This window comes from Rana temporaria, chromosome 11 (genome assembly GCF_905171775.1).
Source record: "Rana temporaria chromosome 11, aRanTem1.1, whole genome shotgun sequence".
NCBI lineage: Eukaryota > Metazoa > Chordata > Amphibia > Anura > Ranidae > Rana > Rana temporaria.
Genome location: NC_053499.1, coordinates 122,290,048 through 122,314,570, shown reverse-complemented (window position 1 = coordinate 122,314,570; position 24,523 = coordinate 122,290,048). Strand labels below are relative to the sequence as shown.

Here is a 24,523-nt window from a genome sequence, read left to right as displayed (position 1 = left end):
TCGGAAACAATTTGACGCACGCTCGGAAGCATTGAACTTAATTTTCTCAGCTCATTGTAGTGTAGCGTTCTTGACAATTGAAAGTTCAGAGAACTTTTGTGTGACCGTGTGTATGCAAGCCAAGCTTGAGCGGAATTCCGTTGGAAAAACCATCCAAATTTTTTTCCGACGGAAAATCCGATCGTGTGTACGGGGCATAAGAAGGCCATGGATTTTATTTTAATTTTGGTAGATAACAGCCAGGAAAAATCAGAAAAAGCTTTTTGTTCTTTTGCCTCAATCTGTTGTTGTATATCTCCTGATTAATCCTTTATGTATTTGTTAGGTTATCACTACATTTGTCTCAGGAATGAAATTAATCAGCCTCTATGTCTCCCGGCTTTGCTTGTCTATACTGAAGTTAATGACTATATTCCTGATAACCATCAAGGTCAGTGATAACACATCCTATTTGAGATACCTACAATATTGTTTCCTTTCAACTGTATCTTTTGACCCCAACCTTTTATGAGTGCTAATCTAATTTATCATTGTTTCACTTTGTCTTCTTCCATGTAATGATTATCACTAACTTCATCCCCCACAGAGTACATCAAAGCTCTGATGTTCCCCACCCAACATGTCAGTCTGGATGAGAGGGCCAAGAAACTTGTGGCTCTGATTGGAGACACTGAGGTACAGCAAACACCAGGACACTCTTGAAATACACACTGTCGTAATTAAAAGATTAATTAAAAGATTAAAAGATCGTAATTAAAAAATTAAAACATTATCAATTCTTTATCATTAAGGGTCAGTCCTACCCAAGATTGGTATTTTATTTATGGTTGCAGTCTGGTGGGCTAAGTTAGCTCCTGGCTTTTTTTATTGCTTGATCCACCTGCCATAATTCCCAACTGTTCTCTGCTTAGAAATATGGGTGTTTTCTCCTTCTTTCACATGTTCCAGGAGGTTCTATTGCATTCTCCATAGTGTAAGAAAAAAAATTATCCAACATGGATTTTGGGACCCCCTTTATAATGGGCACAGGGGTGCAGAGCCAGGAACTGTAATGCAAAGATTTTGTTAATAGTGTCCTAGAGAGATATAAAAAATTGTCTGAAGCAGAGGTGCCCAACTTTTTGAAGTGTGAGGGCCACTTACAGTACCTGTCTGCGAAGATGAGTTTCCAGCATGACGGCATCGAGCTGATTCTCGGCGACATGGTGACGACATCTCGCACTCGTTGGAATAGGAAAAGCACATTCCAGCAAGAGCGACATAGAAGCGACGGGGATCCGACTTGGATTCCCGCCAATTCTAGATGCAGCGTTTGGTATGAATCATTAGGGGGAACTCCACGCCAATTTTTTTATAAAAAAACGGCATGGGTTCCCCTCCAGGAGCATACCAGGCCCTTAGGTCCGGTATGGATTGTAAAGAGAACCCCTACGCTGAAATAACGGCATGGGGGTTCCCCCACAATCCATACCAGACCCATATCCGAGCACGTCGCCCGGCCGGTCAGGAAAAGAGGGGGGATGAGCGAGCGCCCCCCTCTTGAGCCGTACCAGACCGCATGCCCTCAACATGGGCCATCCGTACCCCTACCCATTCACCTGGAGGAAAAGTGTCAATAAAATAAACACACAACACAGGTTTTTAAAATAATTTATTAGTCAGCTCCGGGGGTCTTCTTCTGACTTCGGGGGGTCTTCTTTCGTCCTCTCCGCTCTCCGGTGTCGTCTCGGCGCTCCCTGGTTCTTCTCCCGCTCGCTCTCTGGTGCCTTCTTCGGGGCAGGCCGCCGATATCTTCTTTGAAGCTCTTTTACTAGCGGCGGCCAGCCCGGTCTTCTTTGTCGCCTTCTGCCTTCTTTTTTTCTTTTCTTCCGATGTTGACTCGACGCTCCCTCCCGCTGTAATGCCGGGTGTGCGGTGCGCAACGATTTATATAGGCCTCTGGGACGGAGCATGCTGGGACTGTGACGTCATAAGAGGCCTATATAAATCGTTGCGCACCGCACACCCGGAATTACAGCGGGAGGGAGCGTCGAGTCAACATCCGAAGAAGGCAGAAGGCGACAAAGAAGACCGTGCTGGCCGCTGCTAGTAAAAGAGCTTCAAAGAAGATAGCGGCGCCCAGCCCCAAAGAAGGCACCGGAGAGTGAGCGGGAGAAGAACCGGGGAGCGCCGGGACGACACCGGAGAGCGGAGAAAACGAAAGAAGACCCCCGGAGAGCGGAGAAGACCCCCGGAGCTGACTAAATTATTTTTAAAACCTGTGTTGTGTGTTTATTTTATTGACACTTTTCCTCCAGGTGAATGGGTAGTGGTATGATGTACCCCGTACTCATTCACCTAGGGTGGGGGGGCCGGTAACTGGGAGCCCCCTTATTAAAGGGGGCTCCCAGATTCTGATAAGCCCTCCGCCCACAGACCCTGACAACCAATGGCCAGGGTTGTCGGGAAGAGGCCCTGTCCTTATCAACATGGGGACAGGGTGCTTTGGGGTGGGGGGCCGCAGGGTGCCCCCCTGCCCCAAAGCCCCCCCCCCCCCCCCCCATGTTGAGGGCATGAGGCCTGGTACGGCTCAGATCGGGGGGGCGCTCGCTCGTCCCCACTCCTTTCCTGAGCGGCGTGCTCGGATACGGGTCTGGTGTGGTTTGTGGGGGAACCCCCACACCGTTTTTTTCACCGTAGGGGTTCTCCTTGCAATCCATACCAGACCTGAGGGCCTGGTATGCTCCTGGAGGGGAACCCATGCCGGTTTTTTACTTAATTTGGCGTGGAGTTCCCCCCCATGATTCATACCAAACACCGCGTCCATAATTGGCGGGAATTTAAGTCGGATCCCCGTCGCTTCTATGTCGGCTTTTTCCCATCTCGGCTCCTGCAACGGGGCTCGTAGGTGGTCAATCTCGCCGAGAAAAGGAGCAAGATTGACACAATATTGCGGTCACCTACTGTAAGCAACTTGGTAACCAGTCGCGGGCCACAATGAACGGAGCGGGCGGATGAAGGGTTACGACTACTCTATAGGCCCTCCGATCCACCCAGATGGAAGGGGACAAATTCCCTTCTGTTTTTCGGATTGGAGGTAGGTGGGCGTAAACAGTCATCTATCACTCTATAGAGGTGAATTGAGGGTCCTATTTGGTCGGGCTGATCGTGTCAAAAGGGCCTAAGACTGCTTTCACACTGATGTGCTACGGTTTACCCACACCACGGGTGTGCACCACTCCGTCTGTGGCAAAAGCCAGCGCTTTCTTCCTCTACCACCAGCTTCTTTCACAACACTGATGCTGCTGTATGGCGGGTCGGCAATCTGCGATCTGGGCTTGCCAACCCGCCATTCCAGTGCAGGAGGTCGCGGGCCACATCAGAGGGTTCCACGGGCCACTGGTTGGCCACCCCTGGTCTAAAGGCTAAGGTCACATTTTGCCAAGAAAGTGCTGCAATAGACACAACTTTTGAACCAGGAAGAGCACCAGCTCCTGAAATGTTGGGAGTGAGTGACCAACATATAGAATGGCAGCATTCGGCCGGACACGGGATAATAAGTATATGGGAGTTTTTGGTCAGTCCTCAGTGGTGGCGACAGTCCCCTACAGGTATGGCACTTGCATTAATTGCAATTTTTCAGACCTGCTGTTTTTTTTTTTTTTTTTAACCTACTGGAGCCTTTGTCTGTGCATTCATACATCTATTTCTCAAAGACAACCTCTGGATTTAATGCTGAGCATGTGCAATTCTTTGGTCGACCACGGAGAGGCCTGTTCTGAGTGGAACCTGTCCTGTTAAACCGCTGTATGGTCTTGGCCACCATGCTGCAGCTCAGTTTCAGGGTCTTGGCAATCTTCTTATAGCCTAGGCCATCTTTATGTAGAGCAACACCCCCTTTTTTTTTTATCCTCAGAGAGTTCTTTGCCATGAAGTGCTATGTTGAACTTCCAGTGACCAGTATGACAGAGTGAGAGCAATAATACCAAATTTAACACACCTGCTCCCAATTTACTCCTGAAACCTTGTAACACTAATGGGCCACCTGACACCGGGAGGGAAAATGGCTAATTGGCCCAAGTTGGACATTTTGACTCAGGCTCCATTCACACCTAGGCGTTTTTACGCCTGAAGCGCTACGCTCACAAACGCCAGAGGGATGAAAATACATTATTTGCTATGGTGACTGTTCACACCTGAACGCCCAAACGCCTGTGGCGCGAAGCTCAAACAAGTCCCGGACCTTTTTTTGTCGCGCAAATCGCGCGACAGCGGCGTATTTGAGCGTTTCCATTTCCCATAGAAAGTAATGGAAACGCTCGATTCAAGCGACTTGCGCGACAACGGGTGTTTGCTACGGGCGTTTCGTCGCTTTAATCAATAGAACTTGTCGCCCATGCAGAAGATTAAAAAAATCTACCAACATAGCAACAAGTGATGAAAAGATGATCATTTTTCCTATTGGCTAAAATAAAAAACGTCGAAGTACAAAAACGTCGGACAACGCTGTATGCAAACGCACAAATAAGCATGAATACGCGCGACAAAACGCCGGAAAAAACGACCGAACGACCGTCGCTCAGGTGTGAATGCAGCCTTAGGGGTGTACTCACTTTTGTTGCCAGTGGTTTAGACATTAATGGCTGTGTGTTGAGTAATTTTGAGGGGACAGTAAATGTATATGGTTATATAAGCTGTACACTCACTACTTTACATTGTAGCAAAGTGTCATTTCTTCAGTGTTGTCACATGAAAAGATATAATAAAATATTTACAAAAATATGAGGGATGTACTCTCTTATGTGAGATACTGTATATAATATATAGAATTTCTTTTTATTTATTTTTTCATTTGTATAACACATTTATACACTTTTTAGGATATAAAACAGAGTTCCTGCAAGATATTTGCACAGACAGAATGCTAGACTTTTCCCATGAGAAAGGCCTAGCACTGCTTCTGCAGACTGAATATATAGATGATGGGGGTCAAGTCTGATATCCTGCTATTCGCAGCAGAAAAAAGAATATGATCCTTTTAAAATACTTCACTTCTAGCTTTTGCTGTCTCTACCTCCAAAAATAAAAACCTATCAATATATTTTTAGTAGTCTTTCACATATAAAAAGGAAAATGAAAAACACGTTTGTCCCATTTTAAAGCTTTCTTCATGACAATTCTACCTACATATTTGATTTGTATGTTTTTTATCAGTGTGTAGGGTTAGGCAAGCTGTGAATTGTAGATTTATAGCAACTGGGATAAAATGTAGCTTTATTGCTGGGTCACAATCGCAATGCAGTGTTTAAAAGACAGGCCTTTTGTAAAACACCCAGAAATAACACTCTTCTGTGTCCACTGCAGCTCAGCAATGCAGATAAACCGCAAGAGAAGAAAAAGACTGAAATAGCAAGTGTCACTCCTCAGATACCTATAGGTATCAAGAAGCAATCCATTACACCTCTATCACCTATAGGTATGTCATGACTCCTTCTGCCTCTGCTTGTGCGCACAATCACAGTGGATATATTGCATTGCTTTTTTTTCATGCATGAAAACAGTTAGAATGTAACCCCCCCCCCCCCCCTTTTTTTTTTTGGAATAGTGATATTTGTTTTTTTTAAATGACTAATTTCTAAAAAAAAACATTCAAACTATGCAATAGATGTTAATACAAATTGTATTTTAAATGTTTATCTGCATGTAACGTAACATGTTATATTTGGCTAGTCCTCTGCTGCCCCCTGGTGTTTAAGTGGAAATGTGTAAAAGGTTTCTTGAAAAGGAAATGTGCCACCTTATAGAACAGAGATCAAACTTCTTACAAATCTTTTATTTATTGAGAGGGCAAAGAATCACGAAATACAGCATCCGTCAGAAACATAATAAAAGGTAAAAAACAAACTACAGGTACAGCGGTGCAGAGTTAGTTGAGCAGTATCATATAACAGCGACATTGGTAACGAGCATGGGCTGACAAACTTATCTATCCAGAACAATTAGCATCCCCAACTTGGAGAGCCTATTAAATTGGAGTCAGACCCTACCCCCGCTGGGACAGAGCATATCTTCTGCTGAGAGATCAAACTTCTTAGATAAGGTAGATAGCCTGGAGTCCATCGTGTCTGACACTCTGCATTATTACTTGTTGGTCTCAATGGGTATATCTGGTTATGTACAAGGCATTTTGAATCTGCCAGGTAGAATGATGAAATAAATGTCACTGGGGTAGATTCAGCAAGCAATTACGCCTGCGTATCCATAGATACGCAGCGTAATTGCTAAGTAGCGCCGGCGTATCGACTTTCTGTATTCAGAAAGCTCGATACGCCGACTGTAGCCTAAGATATGACTGGCATAAGGCTCCTATGCCGTCGTATCTTAGGCTGCATTCCTACGCTAGCCGCTAGGTGGCGTTCCCGTAGTGGTCAGCGTAGAGTATGCAAATTGCATACTCACGCCGATTCACAAACGTACGCGTGCCCAGCGTTTGCGTTTTACGCCGTTTGCGTACGGCACTTCCGTCGTAAGGCTGCTCCTGCTATTAGGAGGCGCAGCCAATGCTAAGTATGGACGTCGTTCCCGCGACGCGTTTTTCGAAATTTGCGTCGTTTGCGTAAGTGGATCGTGAATGGCGCTGGACGCCATTTACGTTCCCGTCAAAGCAAATGACATCCTTGCGACGTCATTTACCGCAATGCACGTCGGGAAAGTTTCCCGACGGAGCATGCGCACTACGTTCGGCGCGGGAACGCTCCTAATTTAAATGATCCACGCCCCCTACGGGATCATTTAAATTACGCGCGCTTACGCCGGCCACTTTTACGAAACACCCCCGCAAATTAGAGAGCAAATGCTTCGTGAATGAAGCGTAGCGCAAGTAATTTACGGAGGCGTAGCGTAAAAACGGTACGCTGCGCCTCCGTAGTAGTGCGCGCCCCTACCTGAATCTACCCCACTGTGTCATTCAATTTGCAATTTTTTTTTTTTAAACCACATATTTTAGAATTCAGTGTAGGATCAAGATTACAATAGTGGCTTTCTATGCCTCAAGTCAAACAGCTTTGAAATGCATCTTTGTAAACGGTTTAAAGTGCATATAAACCCAGGAACAAAAATTGAATCTATTGCAGCTTAGCTTTTTTTCAGGACCCTTTCCTCTATTTTCACCTGGTGGTCCTGGTCTTAGGGTGACAACACTTTACCACTTTTTTTGTATCTGTGGAGCAAGAGCATTGTCACCCTTGGCTGCTTTTCAGATTTGGAGAGAAAAAAACTAAATAGAAACCTGCTCACCCAGAGCTGTCAAAGGTCATCCTCCTCTGTCAATCTTTGCAGTCTTGCACCTCCAAGGAGATGAGACCATGAAACAAACAAAAACCAAGGTGCACTGATTTGTGAAGAATGAAATGGATTCGGGCAATAAAAAAAAGGTGATATTGCACATACCTAAACCCACTTGGATCACACGTGTGTGTCTTAAATGAAGCCTGTTGCAGTTTGGATGGAAAGGAAGAACCCTACCCTCTTCTCGCCAGTCTGAGGGGGAATACTGCAAACTGAAATTAAATTTTGTTATGTAGATCAACTGTGAAAGTTGGGTCCATTATTGGGTGTATTTGGAATGCCTCCTCCTGCTCTTGACATGCTTTGGGATCCATACTTGTTCTTCAGAACCTCCTTATTCGAGGAGCGGGGATTTCTGCGGGGAATAGGCGTTCCTAAGCCAAGCGGATTCGATTGACGGGCTGCTAAAGCGCGTCACGCCTTCCGAAAATACCCGAAGTGACACTCGGGTGTTTACGGCGCCTGCGCAGTCAGCTCTACACGGCAGGCGCCGTATAGCGCCGTAAACACCCAAATGTCACTTTGGGTATTTTCGGAAGGCGTGACGCACTTCTGCAGCCCGTCAATCAAATCCGCTTAGCTTAGGAACGCCTATTCCCCGCAGAAATCCCCGCTCGGAGCCGAATAACAACGGCTGATAAAACGATAAGTACAAAAAAAAAAAACACAGCATACTGCAGATGTCAGCAGTATGCTGGATCTAATGGCAGAAAGTTGATTTTTGGGTAAACCTCCGCTTTAAAATTGTCTGTCTCACCTACTCTTAAAGTAACTAGCCTGTGTCCTCTAAAGAACCCTCAGCCCATTTAGACCTTTTCAGTGCATCCAGTCCTGTATCGATCTAGCCATTTTCTGTATTAAGATTGGTGCTGTTGAGGAACTCCTGTGTTTCATCACATAGATAAAAGACTAGAAGGCTTTTGTAAGACCCCTTTCTCCCATGCTGGTCTTTCCCTGCAAGCTTCTATCGCAACTTTATCCACCTGCAAGAGCCTTCCTGTTTGGTCCAGGTTATTTCCTGACATATCCTCCTATGCTCCAGCCACTGGAGTTCATGGCCGCTCCTCTATTGCGTGGACAGACTAATGGATCATTTACGTTTAAATATCCAGAATGGGACTCCTTTCGGCACATATGAGAAGGGCCCTCTGTCTCAAATGTTGGTCTAATGGAGCATTAGTGCAAGAAATACCCCTTGGATATGCTTTGATGGACATGTGTCTCTTTGGCGAATCAATGAACATCTTCATTAAGGAAGTCACTGAGGAAAAAGACTACTACCCTTGTGTCCCTAAAATGAAGGCAACGTTTTCATCTGGTAAACCTTCAACTCCTGAGGCAAAAATTAGTACCTTTCATTTCTGTCAAGCCTCCAGGTCCACAGCAAAGCCTAGAACTCAGTTCAGCTGCAAGGCTTGGACCTCCAAGTCTGTGAGCAAGTTCTCCTCTCACTGAGGAGGTGCCCCCTTTTGTCAGAGTGGGAGGATATCTGTTGTCACGACCATCTAGCCCCAGGACATGTCACATGTTTGGATCCAGAACATTGTATCTAGGGGCTAAAAACTAACATTTCTGCATCTCTCTCCACTCTATTTCATGTTGTCAAACTTGACAAAATCACCACCCAGATTGGCGGATATTCATGCTACTTTAGGGTGTTGTAGAGAAACTCTGCTTTTTATGAAGAATACACGCAGCAGCGTTCGAAAGATGAACATTTGACATGAAAAGGCTGCATTTGACCTGCTTTCCATGCAGTTCAAATACATCTTAACCCTAGGTTCACACTATAGCGTTTCTGCGGCTGTGTTTGTGTGGGCATGACAACCCATACATTTCAATGAGCTTCCTTGCTTGCGTTTCCCGCAAAAAAAGGTGAATGCACCTTTTTCAAAACGCAGCCCTCAATGAAAATTGTATTGTCATTTTGACCATGCGATTTCCCTGCGATTTCTGCACACGCTGTGATTTAACATGCATGGGGGGGTTCCCTTTCAGAACTTTTTATCAGAGCAGCGCGTTTTCTCTGCAGGTGGTAGCGGGTGTAGGAATCGTGATTCCAGCAACCACACGCATAGGTGTGAAACAAGCCTTATAGGCTGTGCTGTGTACCGAAACCTAGCAAGTCAAATGCAACCTCTGAACTGTGTACTGCTTGGTGAAAGTCAATGGAATGTTGCTGACCTGCATTTCATACATCACCCATCTACATGAGCCTTTTAACTGCAAGTTTTTTGTCATTGTGTTCAGCCACTCTTATGATCCACCTACTGTATAGCCAGGATGACAACACTTTTCACGAACACTAAAGTTTATGGAGTCCCCCTTCTTGCTCATTGTACTATGAATCAGCAGCATTACAATGCAGTGGTCCCTCTGTTCACTCCTCTTATTTGGTTTCAGAAAGACACGAGTACTTCCATTTAAGCAATTTGCAAACAATCATATTGATGCATGCATCGCCAGCATCGAAGTGGACACATACCTTTTCAATAAGATTTCATACAATTTGATTGTAAGATGGTCTGTTTTTTTTTACTGTTTACCCAAACCTTGGTAGACTGTGTGAATGAAGAATTTCAGTGCCTCCGTATCCTACACCAAAAGCAAGGTCTGCTTATTTTTTTAAAGCGGAGTTCCAGTCACCTGTGAAATAAAACAGCCACTCACCTGTCCCACGATCCAGCGGTGTGCTCACCCCAGTCGGTCTTACCTGCTGTCTTTGGTCCCCAGTGCCGGCATCTTCACTATGGCCAACTTTTTGCAACCTTGCGTCTGCACAGCCGGTTGCTCACTGCGTATACGTGAGTGGTGCTACGCATTATGAAAAGTGGATTCAGTCTGCTGGGACCTGTCAGGCCTTGTACACACGGTCGTTCCAAACCGATGAGAATGGTCCGACGGGCCATTTCTATCGGTTCACCGCTGAAGATGGTCTGATGTGCGTACAAACCATCGTTCCAAAAACCGATCGGGTCAGAACGCGGTGACGTCAAACACACGACGTGCTGAATAAAACGAAGTTTAATGCTTCCAAGCATGTGTCGACTTGATTTTGAGCATGCGCGGGTTTTGAACCGATGCTTTCTGTACTAACCGTCGGTTTGGACCGATCGGGCAGCGGTCCGTCGGTTCGATTTTGAAGCATGTTTTAAAATTTTGTACTGAAGGAAAACAGACCGATGGGCTATACACACGGTCGGTTTGGACCGATGAAACTGAACCTCGGTCCATTCTCATCGGTTTTGTCCGACCGTGTGTACGCGGCCTCGGTGTCCTAGAAGACTGCAGGGGGGAGGGAGGAGAATTTCTGTTTCCAAAATTTTTAAATGAAAGTGGGAAACGGGTACCCCCTGCTCCTCAAAAGTGCCAATTGTTTAAGAGGAGCGGGGAACGAATCCTTAAAGAGGAACTTCCACTTTTGAATGGAGCTCCGCTTTAACAGTAAAATATTAAAAAACCTGGTAGTGAAAAATAAAAATGTTAGTAAATAGTATACACCTACCTTATCTCACCCTACCCTGCCTTCTGTACTGCAGATGTTGTCACCCTCCTTCCAACCAGATTGTAGGGAATGCTGCATACCCCAAATTTAGCCAGAAGTACAGTACAGTGCATGAATATCATCTTGTGAGGTTTGGAATATTCAGCATTCCTATATAATGCATTGGATTTTGATTTTCTTTTTTACTGTCTTAGCTTAGCAAATGGATTGCAGTTTAGAACAACTTTGTATTAAGCGCCACACAAGATCCAATAGATTCAAAACATTTGTGTACAGTTTTATGAAACATTACCTGGATAAGCCTCTGTGTTAGACCGATGGACACTGCTATGCTTTAAAATAGATTGCATGGTCTCTTCTAGATTTACCAATACAGTGTAGTGCAAGCCTATACCTGTTAGATGCACTAAATTACAAGTATTGGGTTGCCTGCCTTTACAAGTGCATGAACTTTAATGGCATCCCAGTGTTAGTCCGTAGGGTTCAATATTGAGTTGGCCCACCCTTTGCCGCTATAACAGCTTCAACTCTTCTGGGAAGGCTGTCCACAAGGTTTAGGAGTGTGTCTATGGGAATGTTTGACCATTTTTCCAGATGTGCATTTGTATAGGTCAGGTACTGATGTTGGACATGAAGCCCTGGCTCGCAGTCTCTACTCTAATTCATCCCAAAGGTGTTCCGTCGGGTTGAGGTCGGGACTCTGTGTAGGCTGCCTGAGATTCGAACCGTGTATGGGCAGGCTGAATGTACCAAGCTGATGGATCGATCAACTTGGGTACAACCAGCATGCCAGGTTTTACCTGCGCTTATCACTAGCGGCTGCTATAGCCGCTGGCATCAATCACTGTCTTCTCCCGGCTGGGACGGTTTGCCTAGTACATTCACGTGTTTGTAGCTGGTCTGGCCCTTGTGGTCGCTAAGGTGACCTTCCTGGGTCAAGTTTTTACCGCTGACATAATGCAAGATCGCCCTTGGTCTATGTGAATAATCCCTGCCCCCTGAAGGATATTAAATTCATCTGGCACATCCCTCATATATCATATGGTTTTTTGAATTTGTAATATAACTTGCCACTATGTGGCATAATAGAGACTCAATTTGGGGCAATAGCCAATGTTAGGGATGATCAGCCTTGGTTTTTACATAATTTAATAAGATTATTGTAATTAAAAACCTATTGATTTTATATACCTGTTTTCAATGTGGTATTCCTAAAAAGTGTGAACATTGAAGAGACAATCCTATGCAATTACTGTAATGACTGCCAACCTAATACTTGAAATATGTAATGTAACCTGTCAATAAATTCAATAAAAAATCTTGTTTAAAAAAAAGTGTGAACATTAGAATTTACGGGATGTTGGCACCCCGTCATATATAAAGTTATCTCAATTGTTAAAGTGTTATTAAACCTAATATTTTTTTTTACCCCTGAACGCCCGCCGCACGACTATTTACGTCCGCACAATGGCACGGACAGGCAGAAGGGCGTATATATACGTCCTTGCCTTCTAGCGGGTGGGGGGTCCGATCGGGACCCCCTCCGCTGCGTGCGGCGGGCGGATTCCCTCGGGGAGCGATCCGGGACGACGGCGCGGCTATTCGTTTATAGCCGCTCCGTCGCGATCGCTCCCCGGAGCTGAAGCACGGGGAGAGCCGTATGTAAACACGGCTTCCCCGTGCTTCACTGTGGCGGCGTATCGATCAAGTGATCCCTTATTTAAGGGAGACTCGATCGATGACGTCAGTCCAATAAACAATGCAATTTAAATGCATTTTTTGCTGTGAAAATGACAATGGTCCCAAAAATGTGTCAAAATTGTCCGAAGTGTCCGCCATAATGTCACAGTCACGAAAAAAATCGCTGATCGCCGCCAATAGTAGTAAAAAAAAAAAATGTATAAAAATGCAATAAAACTATCCCCTATTTTTGTAAACGCTATAAATTTTGCGCAAACCAATTGATAAACGCTTATTGCGATTTTTTTTTTACCAAAAATAGGTAGAAGAATACGTATCGGCCTAAACTGAGGGAAAAAAAAATTATATATGTTTTTGGGGGATATTTATTATAGCAAAAAGTAAAAAATATTGCATTTTTTTTAAAATTGTCGCTCTATTTTTGTTTATAGCGCAAAAAATAAAAACCGCAGAGGTGATCAAATACCACCAAAAGAAAGCTCTATTTGTGGGAAAAAAAGGACGCCAATTTTGTTTGGGAGCCACGTCGCATGACCGCGCAATTGTCTGTTAAAGTGACGCAGTGCCGAATCGCAAAACCTGGCCTGGGCATTTAGCTGCAAAATGGTCCGGGGCTTAAGTGGTTAATGCATTGTTTGCATTAAGGTTAAAAAACGTTTTCAATTTCCTTGTGCCCCCCCCCTTTCCTTGTGTGATAAGTAAGAGAGGGGAGAAGAGATCAGCTGCATTTATTCTCCCCTTCCTCTTTACACAGCGTTTGAGAAGCAGCAGGAGCCATTAGCTTGCTCCTGTCAATCAAATGCAGTGAAGAGGAAGTGGGGGCAGGCCTAAGTCCCGCTGTATATGTCTATGGAGCTTGACTCTGTAGATAAACAGGTTGGGAGCGTGCAGACTACGTTTCTCCCCATAGCTATGGTTGTCTCAAAAAGGAGGAGGAGCCAAGATCACCATCGGGGGCACCAGAAAAGGATTGGGGCCACTCTGCAATACCACTGCTAAGGGAGACTACATACTTTTTATTATAAGAGTAGATGTGATTATTTGTCCAGAGTTTTGACTATAAAGTATATACAGTTTTTGCCCTATAGTATATGCCATTCATTTTTCAGACCCTCTGTCTTGTATGGTGTCAACAGTGTTTTGGCTATATAGTGTATATGGAATTTTGACCAGATAGATTTTTCTGACATTCTGGGGGTTATTTACTAAAGGCAAATCCACTTTGCACTAAAAGTGCACTTGGAAGTGCAGTCGCTATAGATCCGAGGGGACATGCAAGGAAAATAAAAGAACTGCTTGTTGCTTGTACATGATTGGATGATTGTACATGATTGGCAGTGCACTTGTAGTGCAAAGTGGATTTGCCTTTAGTAAATCAACCCCTCTGTCTTCTACAGTGTTTTGAGAGTTGACTTTATTTTCTGACCCTCTGTTTTCTATGGTGAATGTTTGTTTATTCGTGCATTTTTCTTATCCTTTGTCTTCTATAGCTCACCGGGATGACCTCATAGCAAGTGTACTAACAGGTAAATGCATATGTTGTGTTTTTTTATTGATTATTATATTATTGTTATTGATTATTTTTATATTTTTATGGGATTTGTGTGCAAAATCTGTGTCTTCCAAGGAATAAAAAAAACTATTTGAAAGTGATGTCACCATTTTTATTTTGGCTGGAAAGAAGCAGCCTATATTTCCATAATTTTTTATCAGCATAGCAGAGTTCCAATAAAGAGAAAAGGGTTAAAACTGTGCTCTTCATGGATGGGGCTGTTCACAAATTTTACAACACACACAGCTCATTAACCTCTCTAAGTGAGAACATTTTCAGCCCTCAGTTTATTAATCTCTAAGGGAGAGCAGAGTTTGAAGTATCAAACTTCAGGTCCATAATAAATTAAAATTTTGACTCCAAAGAACTCAAAAGCTTACATGAAAGCAAGTGTTATCCAGAACAGCAATCTATCATTTTAAAGGGAATAGCTGTATGAAATTGTTAAATTCTTTCCAGAAGGAGGTCTGTTAGGCCCCTTTCACATGGAGTGTAAAACGTCTGAGTATGAAAGGAGCCCTAAATGAATTTGCAGCCATCAGCTTATTAACTTCTATTGGAGTGCACATTAATTTTTTTTTTAATGCCTCAGTCCTTATCGGATATAATCCTTGCTAAGATTAATTCTTAGTTGGAGATAATGCCCATTGATGCTTGTTCAACAATTTCATTCATTTTATGCTGTTAAATAGCACTTGCACATCCTAATCTGACAATACAGGACACAGGTAAAGAATTCAGAGATTATAGGTTCCCACCTTCAGGTGATTGGACACTGGCATAGCTTTCGAGGAAACTCCCTTTTGGACACCTCCTTAATAACCCTACACTACTCAGTTGTGTGCTAATGTTCCAAAGCGATCGATCTTTTCTCCCTTTGCAGCAAAATCAAACTTAGCTCAACTAGTTTATAATTTTATTTTTGCACCCCATGCTGTTTGAATAGACTCTAATGTTGCTTCAGGCACTAAATTTTGGGCACTTAGTGTAGTGTGTGTGTAGTCAACCGCAGGGTGCTATACAGGTCCAGGACTATGGTTCATCACTTTAAAACCCAGACCTTTAAGACCTGGGGCAATGCCCACCATAACAGGCAATGCCTGGACTCTTAGTAGTGAAAAAGTTGTAAATCTTGCGCCAAAGTAAATAAGTAAAATAAATTAAATAAAGCTGCACCCCAAAAATCAGTGGGTACTGAAGTATGTGCTGAAAAGAGAAGGGCGTGGGCGCTATAAACAAACAATAAACTAATATAAATTTAAATACAAGTAAAGGGCACAACTCACCTTGTCTATATATTTCATCTTGCTAGTGGGACAGGTAGCTGTAGTTGCACATTATATATATATATATATATATATATATATATATATATATATATATATATATATATATATATATATATACATACATACATACATACATACATACATACATTTTTTGTGATTTAGGTAGGTTGGGGGAATTTTTTCTATGTACGTTCTTCTCTTTTTAATGCCTGGACTCTATGTGCAGACCTGGACAGGTAAGACCAATTTTAAAAACCAGGGCTATGTTTCGAACGTATTAACTTTACAGACTTGGCTCTAAAATCTATCTTCCTCCCAGAGCCCTTAATAAGGTACTGAGGCACTTCCTCCCACCCTTTCACATGATGACTATGATATACTCCCAGGTTACTGGGTACTTCTTCCGGACATACCCTGTATTCCGCACCCTACTCCGTGAGTACCTCACAGGTGAATACCCTCACCCATAGCTACAGAGAAGACCAGGCAAAAGAAAGCCAAGGGAAAAGCTCAGGTGAACATTTGCTCTGTCAAAGGTCTGCACAACACACTGCTCAGGGGAACGATGCTTCTGTTGCACTGGAGCAGGAACCTATTTTAACACTGGTCTGCACCAAATTCTAGCAATTTTATTTCAGATATGCAACAAAAAGCCTACCTGAGAAATGCAGAATTTTCTGCATCTGCCACAATTCCTAGGATGTCCAACAGCATTAATACAGCCATCTTAGTCCAGGGCTACAAATCTGTTGAATCTTCATATTCTTTCTGTAGATGGGGCTGACACAGAAAGGAACGATGAAGATATAGAGGCGGTATTATAGGGGGCTGCAGAAGTTTTTGTTTTTTTCCCCCCCACACTGTTATTGCTGCTGTGCCTAAAAGCCTTGGCATTGTAGAACTTGAGTCCCTCCATCTTGCAAAACTTTTCTGGGTACAAAGAGACCTGCAAAATCTATGAAAAACATTCTCCCCCCAGAAACAAATAGAATGGGCAATCTATGATGAATTACTCCAGTAGAGATTTTCACTGCCGAACTCTTTCCCTTGGAAAAAGGTTTACTAAAAAATGGCCCGTTTCTGTAGCTGATCCTACTGTCTTAGGCTCCATGCACACTGAAGCTTTTCGTTGGTTTTTTTTTTCGCCGAAAAACGGCACTTTGAACGCAAATTTAGGGCGTTCAGAAAAAAGCCAATAAACTCCAAAGCTCATGTGTGCATGGGCACATAGGCTAACGTAGAGTTCAGTTTATGGGCTTAAAAAAAAAAAAAGCCAAAACACCAATAAACTGCAGTTTATCAGCTTCAGTGTGCATAGAGCCTTAATCTTAAACATCTCACGTTACCAATTAAAAATGTTCCTTCATTTAAAGATTCTACAGATTGAACATTTGAGATGGTCTTGCCCTATGTTCACATCTATGCAGTTTGCAGAAATGCACTACAGTCCATTTAACATGGCTTCCTATGGAACACGTTCGCGTCTATGCATTTTTCAGGCGGTGCATTTTTGGAAATGGTCAGGGACTTTTTTACCATTGCAGTTTGCATGTAATAGACTTTAATGGAGCCGCACCAAAAACACAAGTTCAGCATTTTGCCTTTTTTTTTCACTTTAACACACTTTGTACAGCTGGTTGCTAAGAAGCGGGCCGGAAACCCAGCCACTGCATCCTTAACCGATGAGTTATCAGCTGTTCCCTGCTGACAGCTGTATGTAAAATTAAGAATTGCAGGCAAAAAAATAAATAAGTCCCCCCAAATTCATAACAGGGCCTTATCTAAGCATGCAGCCTGCAGGTAAAGAAAGCGTGGAGGCCCCCAACCAACAACCCCCCCCCCCCCCACTCCTGAACCATACCTGGCCACATTCCCTCAAATATAAGACGGGGTGCCAAAGCACATTGCCCCCATGTTGATGGGGACAAGGGCCTCTTCCCCACAACCCTGGGCCCCCAGATCCCAACCCCCCTATGTGAGTATGGGGTACATAGTACCCCTACCCATTCACCGTTAAAGTGACTAAAGACATTACAAGCGTTTTTAACAAGTCCTTTATTAAAAAATAAAAAAACAAGACCCTGATATAGATCCATCATGAATCTCGACACCCGGTGCCACCAGGTAATGTCGCCAGGTGGCCCCGCCCCTTAGCTATTTAAGACATGGCAAACCACAGAGCAAGCAGACCGCGGGAGCATTCTTTGCGAGCAGAGCTTGTTTTTTTTTTTTTTGGGTCCAGCGTGGCGGTGGGTGTTGTGATTGACTATAGATCTACATCGGGGGACGTGTTTTTTTTTTCTTTTAAATAAAGGACTCTTCAAAAACTCTTGCACTGTCTTTATTCACTTTTACACTTTTTTGGTGAATGGATAGGGGCACTATGTTTACATTGGGGGGGGTCTGATAAGCCCCCTGCCTGCAGACCCCCACAACCACAGCCAAGAATTGTGGGGAAGAGGCCCTTGTCCCCATCAACATTCCACCCCAAAGCACCCCCCCCCCACGTTGAGGGCATGTGGCCTGGTATGGCTCGCTTGTCCCCTCCCTTTCCTGACCTGCTGGGCTGCATGCTCAGATAAGGGTCTGGTATGGATTTTGGATGGTATGGATGTCTGTAGACTTCCAAGATGTGGGAGAAGTTGATGGTAATTCTCATTCCACCAGATTTGCTCCAAAGAACCTGGTACACAGACATACTTGGACATGTAAGAGATGACCCCTGGCCTCTTCCCAACAGCTCAGACCTGTTGTCTCTGGGACCTCTGTTCCATTCTGCTTCTTAGTTTCTGGCTTAAATAGAATGGCTGTTGATGCCCAGGTCTTAAGAGATGGTAGTGTCTAAATTTGTCACTCCTACCGTTCCAAAACCAAGACAAGCCACTTCCAGAAAGATTTACCATTGCACCTCGAAATTATTTGCCTGGTGTAAACACAGAGGCTTCAATCCCAGAGGTCATGGCCAAAACCTTTTTGTTCAAGGTTAACTCTCCTCAGCCCCCCCTTGCAAGCACACTGTACTTCCTAGGATCTCAACTTGGTTCTGTTCACGCTTCTGAATTGGTGCCTGATGCCTGCTCCTACTTTCTGAATACTGGTAGGGACACTTGTTATCCTATAACTTTGAGCGTCATCCCAAGTTCACATGTGATCACAGAAAACCGGAGTACGTGCAAGTATGGCCAAAACATTCATGGTGCACACCCACAAAAACACGAGGTTCTAGAGGGGTGGTAAAATTCTAAGTTTCTATAGAATCATATTTCATATCAACCAGACAATCTCAGCTGGGCAGATTTTACATAAGAGCTGAAAATTTTCACAGACTCCTGCATGACCATCTTCCATAAGTAAAAGTACCCATTGACATTCGATCTTAGATACCGCATTAATCTTGATTGATTGACAATCTCACCACAAAATGGCCACCAAAAAGTGACGGCGAACACAGACAAGGAAACCTGCTCCCATTACTGTTCTCCCTGGCATGATAAGTGGTGCTGAGCACCCCCTTCCCTACTAGTAACGCTAAATACTGTCATAAGCTGTCGTGCTACAGTGTGGGGTTGTAGGAAGCAGGGTCTGTTGGTTGGTATTTTTTAAAAAGTTATTTTATTTTTTGTTTTTCCTGGAAAACTACCATAATTTTTTATCAGATTTCATGATAACATATGAGTACTACCAATGCTAGTTTTATAATGGTACCTAAAGCTGAATGTAGGCTCTCAGTCCAGTCTCATTCCCACCGTAATTGTATGACTGAAGAGAGAATGAAGAAAAACAAAGCAAACATTTTTTTTAAAGTAGTCGCTCCAGAAGCTAGCTCAGAGGACAGCTTGCTTACCGTTACCGATATAAAGGAACCCAAAAAGGTTTTGAAACAAAAAAAACAAAAAAGGTTTATGGATTTTCTTTCTTTTTAACAATATTAGATGTACAAGCACCGTCCTTGGAGGAGCTAAAGTTACAGAAAAGCTTTGTGAAGTTGCTTTGTCGGCAGTACCGGGAATTGCGTCACATGCACCGCAAGCACCTGCGCAAAGTATCCTCCCTGTCCAAGGAGCAGAACAGCAGAGTCATACAGCTGCAGAGCATACGAAAGAAGAGATTTGGGAAAATTCAAAAAGGCGGACAAGAGTGAGTATTGCCAGCAGAACCTGTACTAGGTCACCGATACTGCGTTAACCTGATATAATATCAGTTTGATGTTTTAGATCAGTGGAGCTCCTTTATAGCTCTGATTCACTAAATTTCAGTAAACTTTACTGCACACATTGAAAGATATAAATTAAATTGTGTTGCCATCTGCTGTATTATGATTCCTGAAAGGAGACATTGTAGAGATTAACGGTGTGTGAAAATGATTACCTATGCAGAATTAATGTTCAGAATGCGTTCCTTATTCTATCAACCACTGATACTGTAAACTTTATTATTAGTCTGTAAAAACAAACTTTAGGCCTTATTAAACTTTAGACTTAATAATATTATAATTATTATAAAACAAAAGCAATTATGTCACATAAATATGTGTCCACCATCACTTTCCTTAGCACACATGTATAAATAAAGATTGCAATACGAGAAGCGGCTGCTAATAAATTTCACATAAAACCATAAAATATGCTTTGTCTACCAAAATAGAAAAAGCATTAGCAGTGCTGCAATAATAGATCTCAAACACAAAGTCGTATGATTCCTTTCATCCAAGTGATTCCAAAGAGTTAATTTCAACTCAGGCCACCTCTCCCCCAGGAGTCCGATGTATAAGGAACCTCCCCTTGTCAGAAGTACCCAGCAATGGAAACAGTCTCATAGCCTAACTCTGTAAATATATTGATCCCACGAATCCCCTGGGATCACTGCAAGTAGTCACCCTACGAGCAGTGAGAGCCTCACACTCAGACTGAGCAATGATCCAAAGTGCTATATGCTTTTTATATGCTTTTAAAGAATTTTAACATTGTAATTTTATTACTTGAGGGGGGATTCGTGGGATCAATAAATTTACAAAGTTATGCTCTAAGACTGTTTCCATTGCTGGGTACTTCTGATGAGGGAATGTTCCGTATACATCAGACTCCTGGGGGAGAGGTGCCCTGTGTTTGAGGTGTAGTGCAGCCCTCAAAATTTCCATTCATCTGCTCGCATTTGGCGAGTGGATTTATACTGGGGGCGAGTGATGACCAGGCTGCATGACCAACAGTCCAATCTGTGCCTACACTTCGAGCCCCGCTGTGATTGGCAGTCGAGGAGGAAAGGTGCGTGCCCGGGAAAAGTAGTCTGGTGAGCCGCACACAGGCAGAGCAGTACACAGGTGCTTTCCTACAATTCTCGTCAAGCCATGGGAACTGACAGTATGACCTCTCTGAGCCTGGCTTCCCGCCCCGGCTGATGTAGCTGGAGAGCAAAAGCAGGAATGAGTGAGCCGAAGGACTGCGATAATCACCACTCCAGGTGTCCCAGGTAGGCAGTGCAGCACTCACCGAGAGTTTCCCTGACATGAGAGCGGCAGCCTTCCAGTTTGTGCAGTTTTCTTCTCCTTGTGCTCTATATAAGTCAGTAGTTCAACCCGTGAAGTGCAGTGAGGGCAGACTGGTCTTAATGTGTGCTGTGCGGTTTCAGTGTGCGCTGTGCTGTGGTGTCAATGGCTATGTGACTGTGTGGATCTCGGTGCTGGATTGTACTCCCTCCCGCTGTGCTGCAGCTCCTCTCCTCACTGCCAGACTGAATCAAAAGGAGGAAGTGGGGACATACAAGCGCAGAGCTGCATGCAGGGGCTTCTCACGTTCAGGCGTCGGGCTTTAAGACCAGTAGCTATAGCAGTTGCGGGACTACCACCGTCCAGCAGAATAGATATACAGACAGTCACTCTGGCAGATGACACAGGCTCATCTGAGGTGCGGATTTTAAGTACTAGCTGGTGTTTACCAGGGCTCCTGATGGTGGAGATGGATTTAGCTGCGTGCTAGTACCAGGTCGCGGTCCTCAGGTTTGCCCCATCAGGGTGTGAGCAAGCCGGGGGCCAGTAGTTGATGAGCAGTTAAGGGTTAAACAGCAGCAAGGTCGGTAAACAAGCCAAAAGGTCGGTAACGAGTAGTTGCAGGTTGGGATCAGGCAGTAGAGTAGTCAAGGAACAAGCTAAGGGTCAATCATGAGTGGTAGCAAAATACAGATGGCAGTATGGAAGTCAAGAGCAAGGCACTGGTTAAGAAGGCACAATAACCTGGCAAAGAGGAAGTGCTGAGACAAGGCTTTTATAGGAAGTTCATGGAAGAAGCAAGGAGTTCAAGGTTCAACAGCAATCCAATAGATCAGGCAGGGAGCTGTCCAGCATCTCAGATAGCTCAGTGGGAAGAGTCAACGCTGGACACAGAAGAGGTCCCAGGTTCAAGCCCAGGTCCTGACCGTACTCCACCTCCTCTCAGGACATCCTCTGGACATCTTAGGGCTGGGTTTGTGAGGAAACCTCTGATGGAATTCTCTTGTTAATCTAGGGGCATGAACATTCTCAGGCTCCCAAGTATTTTCTTCTGGCCCATATCCTTCCCATTGGACCAGATATTGTAGCTTGTTTCTAAAGATCCTGGAATCAATAATTTTTTCCACCACAAATTCTACGTCACCCAGTATCTCAACAGGTAGAGGAGGTGGAAGAGTTCTTCCAGGAAAGGGATTTTCATGAAATGGTTTAAGTGGCGATATGTGAAAAACAGAATGAATTTTCATACTATCAGGAAGTTTTAAGCGAAAGGTAACCGGATTGATTTGAGCAGAAATCTTGAATGGTCCTACAAACTTCTGGCCCAGCTTTGCAGATGGAACATGGACCTTCAAATTTTTGGTTGATAACCAAACTTTGTCACCCACATAAAAGGTAGGAAGTGATCGGTAATGTCTATCAGCAGCCTTCTTGTAACATTCCTGAGCCTCCCTCGAAGTTTCGATCAATTTCTCCTGAATCTCCTGCAATGTAGTTACCGTATATACTCGAATATAAGCCGAGTTTTTCAGCACATTTTTTGTGCGCTGAAAATGCCCCCCTCAGCTTATACTCGAGTCACCTTATTGCGCCGGATCTCTCGGACTTTGGGGACCCGATACCGGCCGGCCGTAGGTCCCCTTGGCACACATATAGCCCCACTCTTCCTCTACAAGTGTACAAAGTTTGTTGTCCGGGGGACCTAAGGCCGGGGAGCACCGATTTTTCAAAGTCGGCCACCCCTTTCATAGACTCCCATGTTAAACAGTAATTTCTCCAGTAACTTTGGGGACCCGGTACCGGCCGGCTGTAGGTTCCCTGGACCCCAAACTTGGTACACAGGAACCCCCAATTCTCCTCTACAAATTTGCTGTCTGGATGACCTACGGCTGGGGTGCACCAATTTTTCAAACCAGGCACCCCTTATACTCCCATGTTAAACATAAGTCTAGTCATGGGCACAGTGAGGCATGGGCACAGTGAGGCATGGACACCCTAGGCTTATACTCGAGTCAATACGTTTTCCCATTTTTTGTGGTAAAATTAGGTGCCTCTGCTTATATTCGGGTCGGCTTATATTCGAGTATATACGGTAATCTGTTGGTAACAGAAGGAATTGGAGTTGAGATAGGGAGATCAGGAATAAAAACTGGATGATACCCATTGTTTAAATAAAAAGGACTTTGAGAAGTGGTGCTATGTTTAGAATTGTTATATGCAAACTCTGCTGTAGAAAGATAATACACCCAGTCATCCTGAAGATAACTGACAAAACTTTGAAGGTACTGCTTCAAGGTTTGATTGGTCCTCTCAGTCTGACCATTAGACTGGGGATGAAAAGCAGAAGACAGGTTAACTATTACACCTAAGGCTGAGCAAATGTTTTTCCCAAATGTTTAAGTAAACTGTACTCCTCTGTCAAACACCACATCATCAGGAATACCATGTAGTTTAAATACTTCTCAAACCATTAATTCAGCAGTTTGTTCAACTGAAGGTACCCCCTTAACATGTATAAAATGAGCCATCTTAGTGAGATGGTCAACAACAACCAAGATACTAGTCATTTATGTTGAGGAAGGTAAATCCACCACAAAGTCCATAGAAATTGAGCCCCATGGTCTTGATGGAAATGGGAGTGGCTGGAGCAACCTCAAAGAAGAAGCTTGGGGAGTCTAACTGCGTGCACAGGACAGGCATGAGACCACATAGTGTTTGACATCTTTCTTATAGCTGGGCCACCAAAGGGAACGTGACGAGCTCTTCTGTTTTGGAAATTCCAAAATGCCCAGCAAGTTTTGAGTCATGAACCAACCTGAGGGCTTTAATCCAAGCAGATTCAGGCACATAGAGACTATGTTCATGAGTCCAAAAGCCATTCTTGTATACAAGGTTAATATCCGTTGGTGGATTATTGAGAAGAGGGTAATTTTCATACCCCTCCTTTAGGAGATTTAGGAATGTCTTGAAACTCATGGCCCCTATGAAATTCTTTTGAGGCAGGATAGTACATTCAGGGTTGTCTTTCTGACATGGTTCAGTAAACATCCTTGATAATGCATCGGCCTTACCATTCCTTGACCCAGGTCGATATGAGATGATAAAATTAAACCTGGAAAAGAACAGTGACCAACATGCTTTTCTAGAAGACATCCTCTTGATAGAACAAATTAATTCTAGATTTTTATGATCAGTGAGAAGTTACTGGATGTTTAGCCCCTTCCAGCAGATGCCTCCATTCAGAAAAGGCTTCCTTAATTGCCAGTAACTCTTTATTTCCGATGTCATAATTTCTTTCCGCTGATGACATTAAGCGAGAGAAATACGCACAAGGATGAAGCTGCATCTTTTTTCCTTTTCGTTGAGAAAGGATAGCTCCCACAGCAGAGTCTGAGGCATCAACTTCCACTATAAAAGGAACTTCAGGATCGGGATGTACCAATATTGGTGCAGAAGTGAAAAGAATCTTTAGCTTAATAAAAGCAGTCTGTGCCTCAGCTGACCACACAAAGGGCATCCCTTTCTTTGTCAGCTGTGTAATTGGTGCTATCACCTTAGAGAAGTTTCTTATGAATTTTCTGTAGAAGTTGACAAAACCAACAAATCGTATCTCTTTAACATTACTAGGGGCAGGCAAATTCACCACTGCTTTGATCTTCTCAGAATCC

At 43.8% G+C, this 24,523-nt stretch overlaps 1 protein-coding gene across 4 annotated transcripts in view; it reads left to right on the top strand.

Moving 5' to 3' along the window:
• PLCB3 (phospholipase C beta 3) overlaps positions 1 to 24,523 on the top strand; it is a 268,516-nt gene that overhangs the window by 207,872 nt on the left and 36,121 nt on the right. For all 4 annotated transcript variants that reach the window (XM_040329022.1, XM_040329023.1, XM_040329020.1 and 1 more), the window contains exons 23-27: positions 326 to 430; positions 587 to 675; positions 5,344 to 5,455; positions 14,023 to 14,058; positions 19,306 to 19,510. In XM_040329022.1, coding sequence (XP_040184956.1) covers positions 326 to 430; positions 587 to 675; positions 5,344 to 5,455; positions 14,023 to 14,058; positions 19,306 to 19,510 — 547 coding nt within the window. The remainder of the gene's footprint in view (positions 1 to 325; positions 431 to 586; positions 676 to 5,343; positions 5,456 to 14,022; positions 14,059 to 19,305; positions 19,511 to 24,523) is intronic.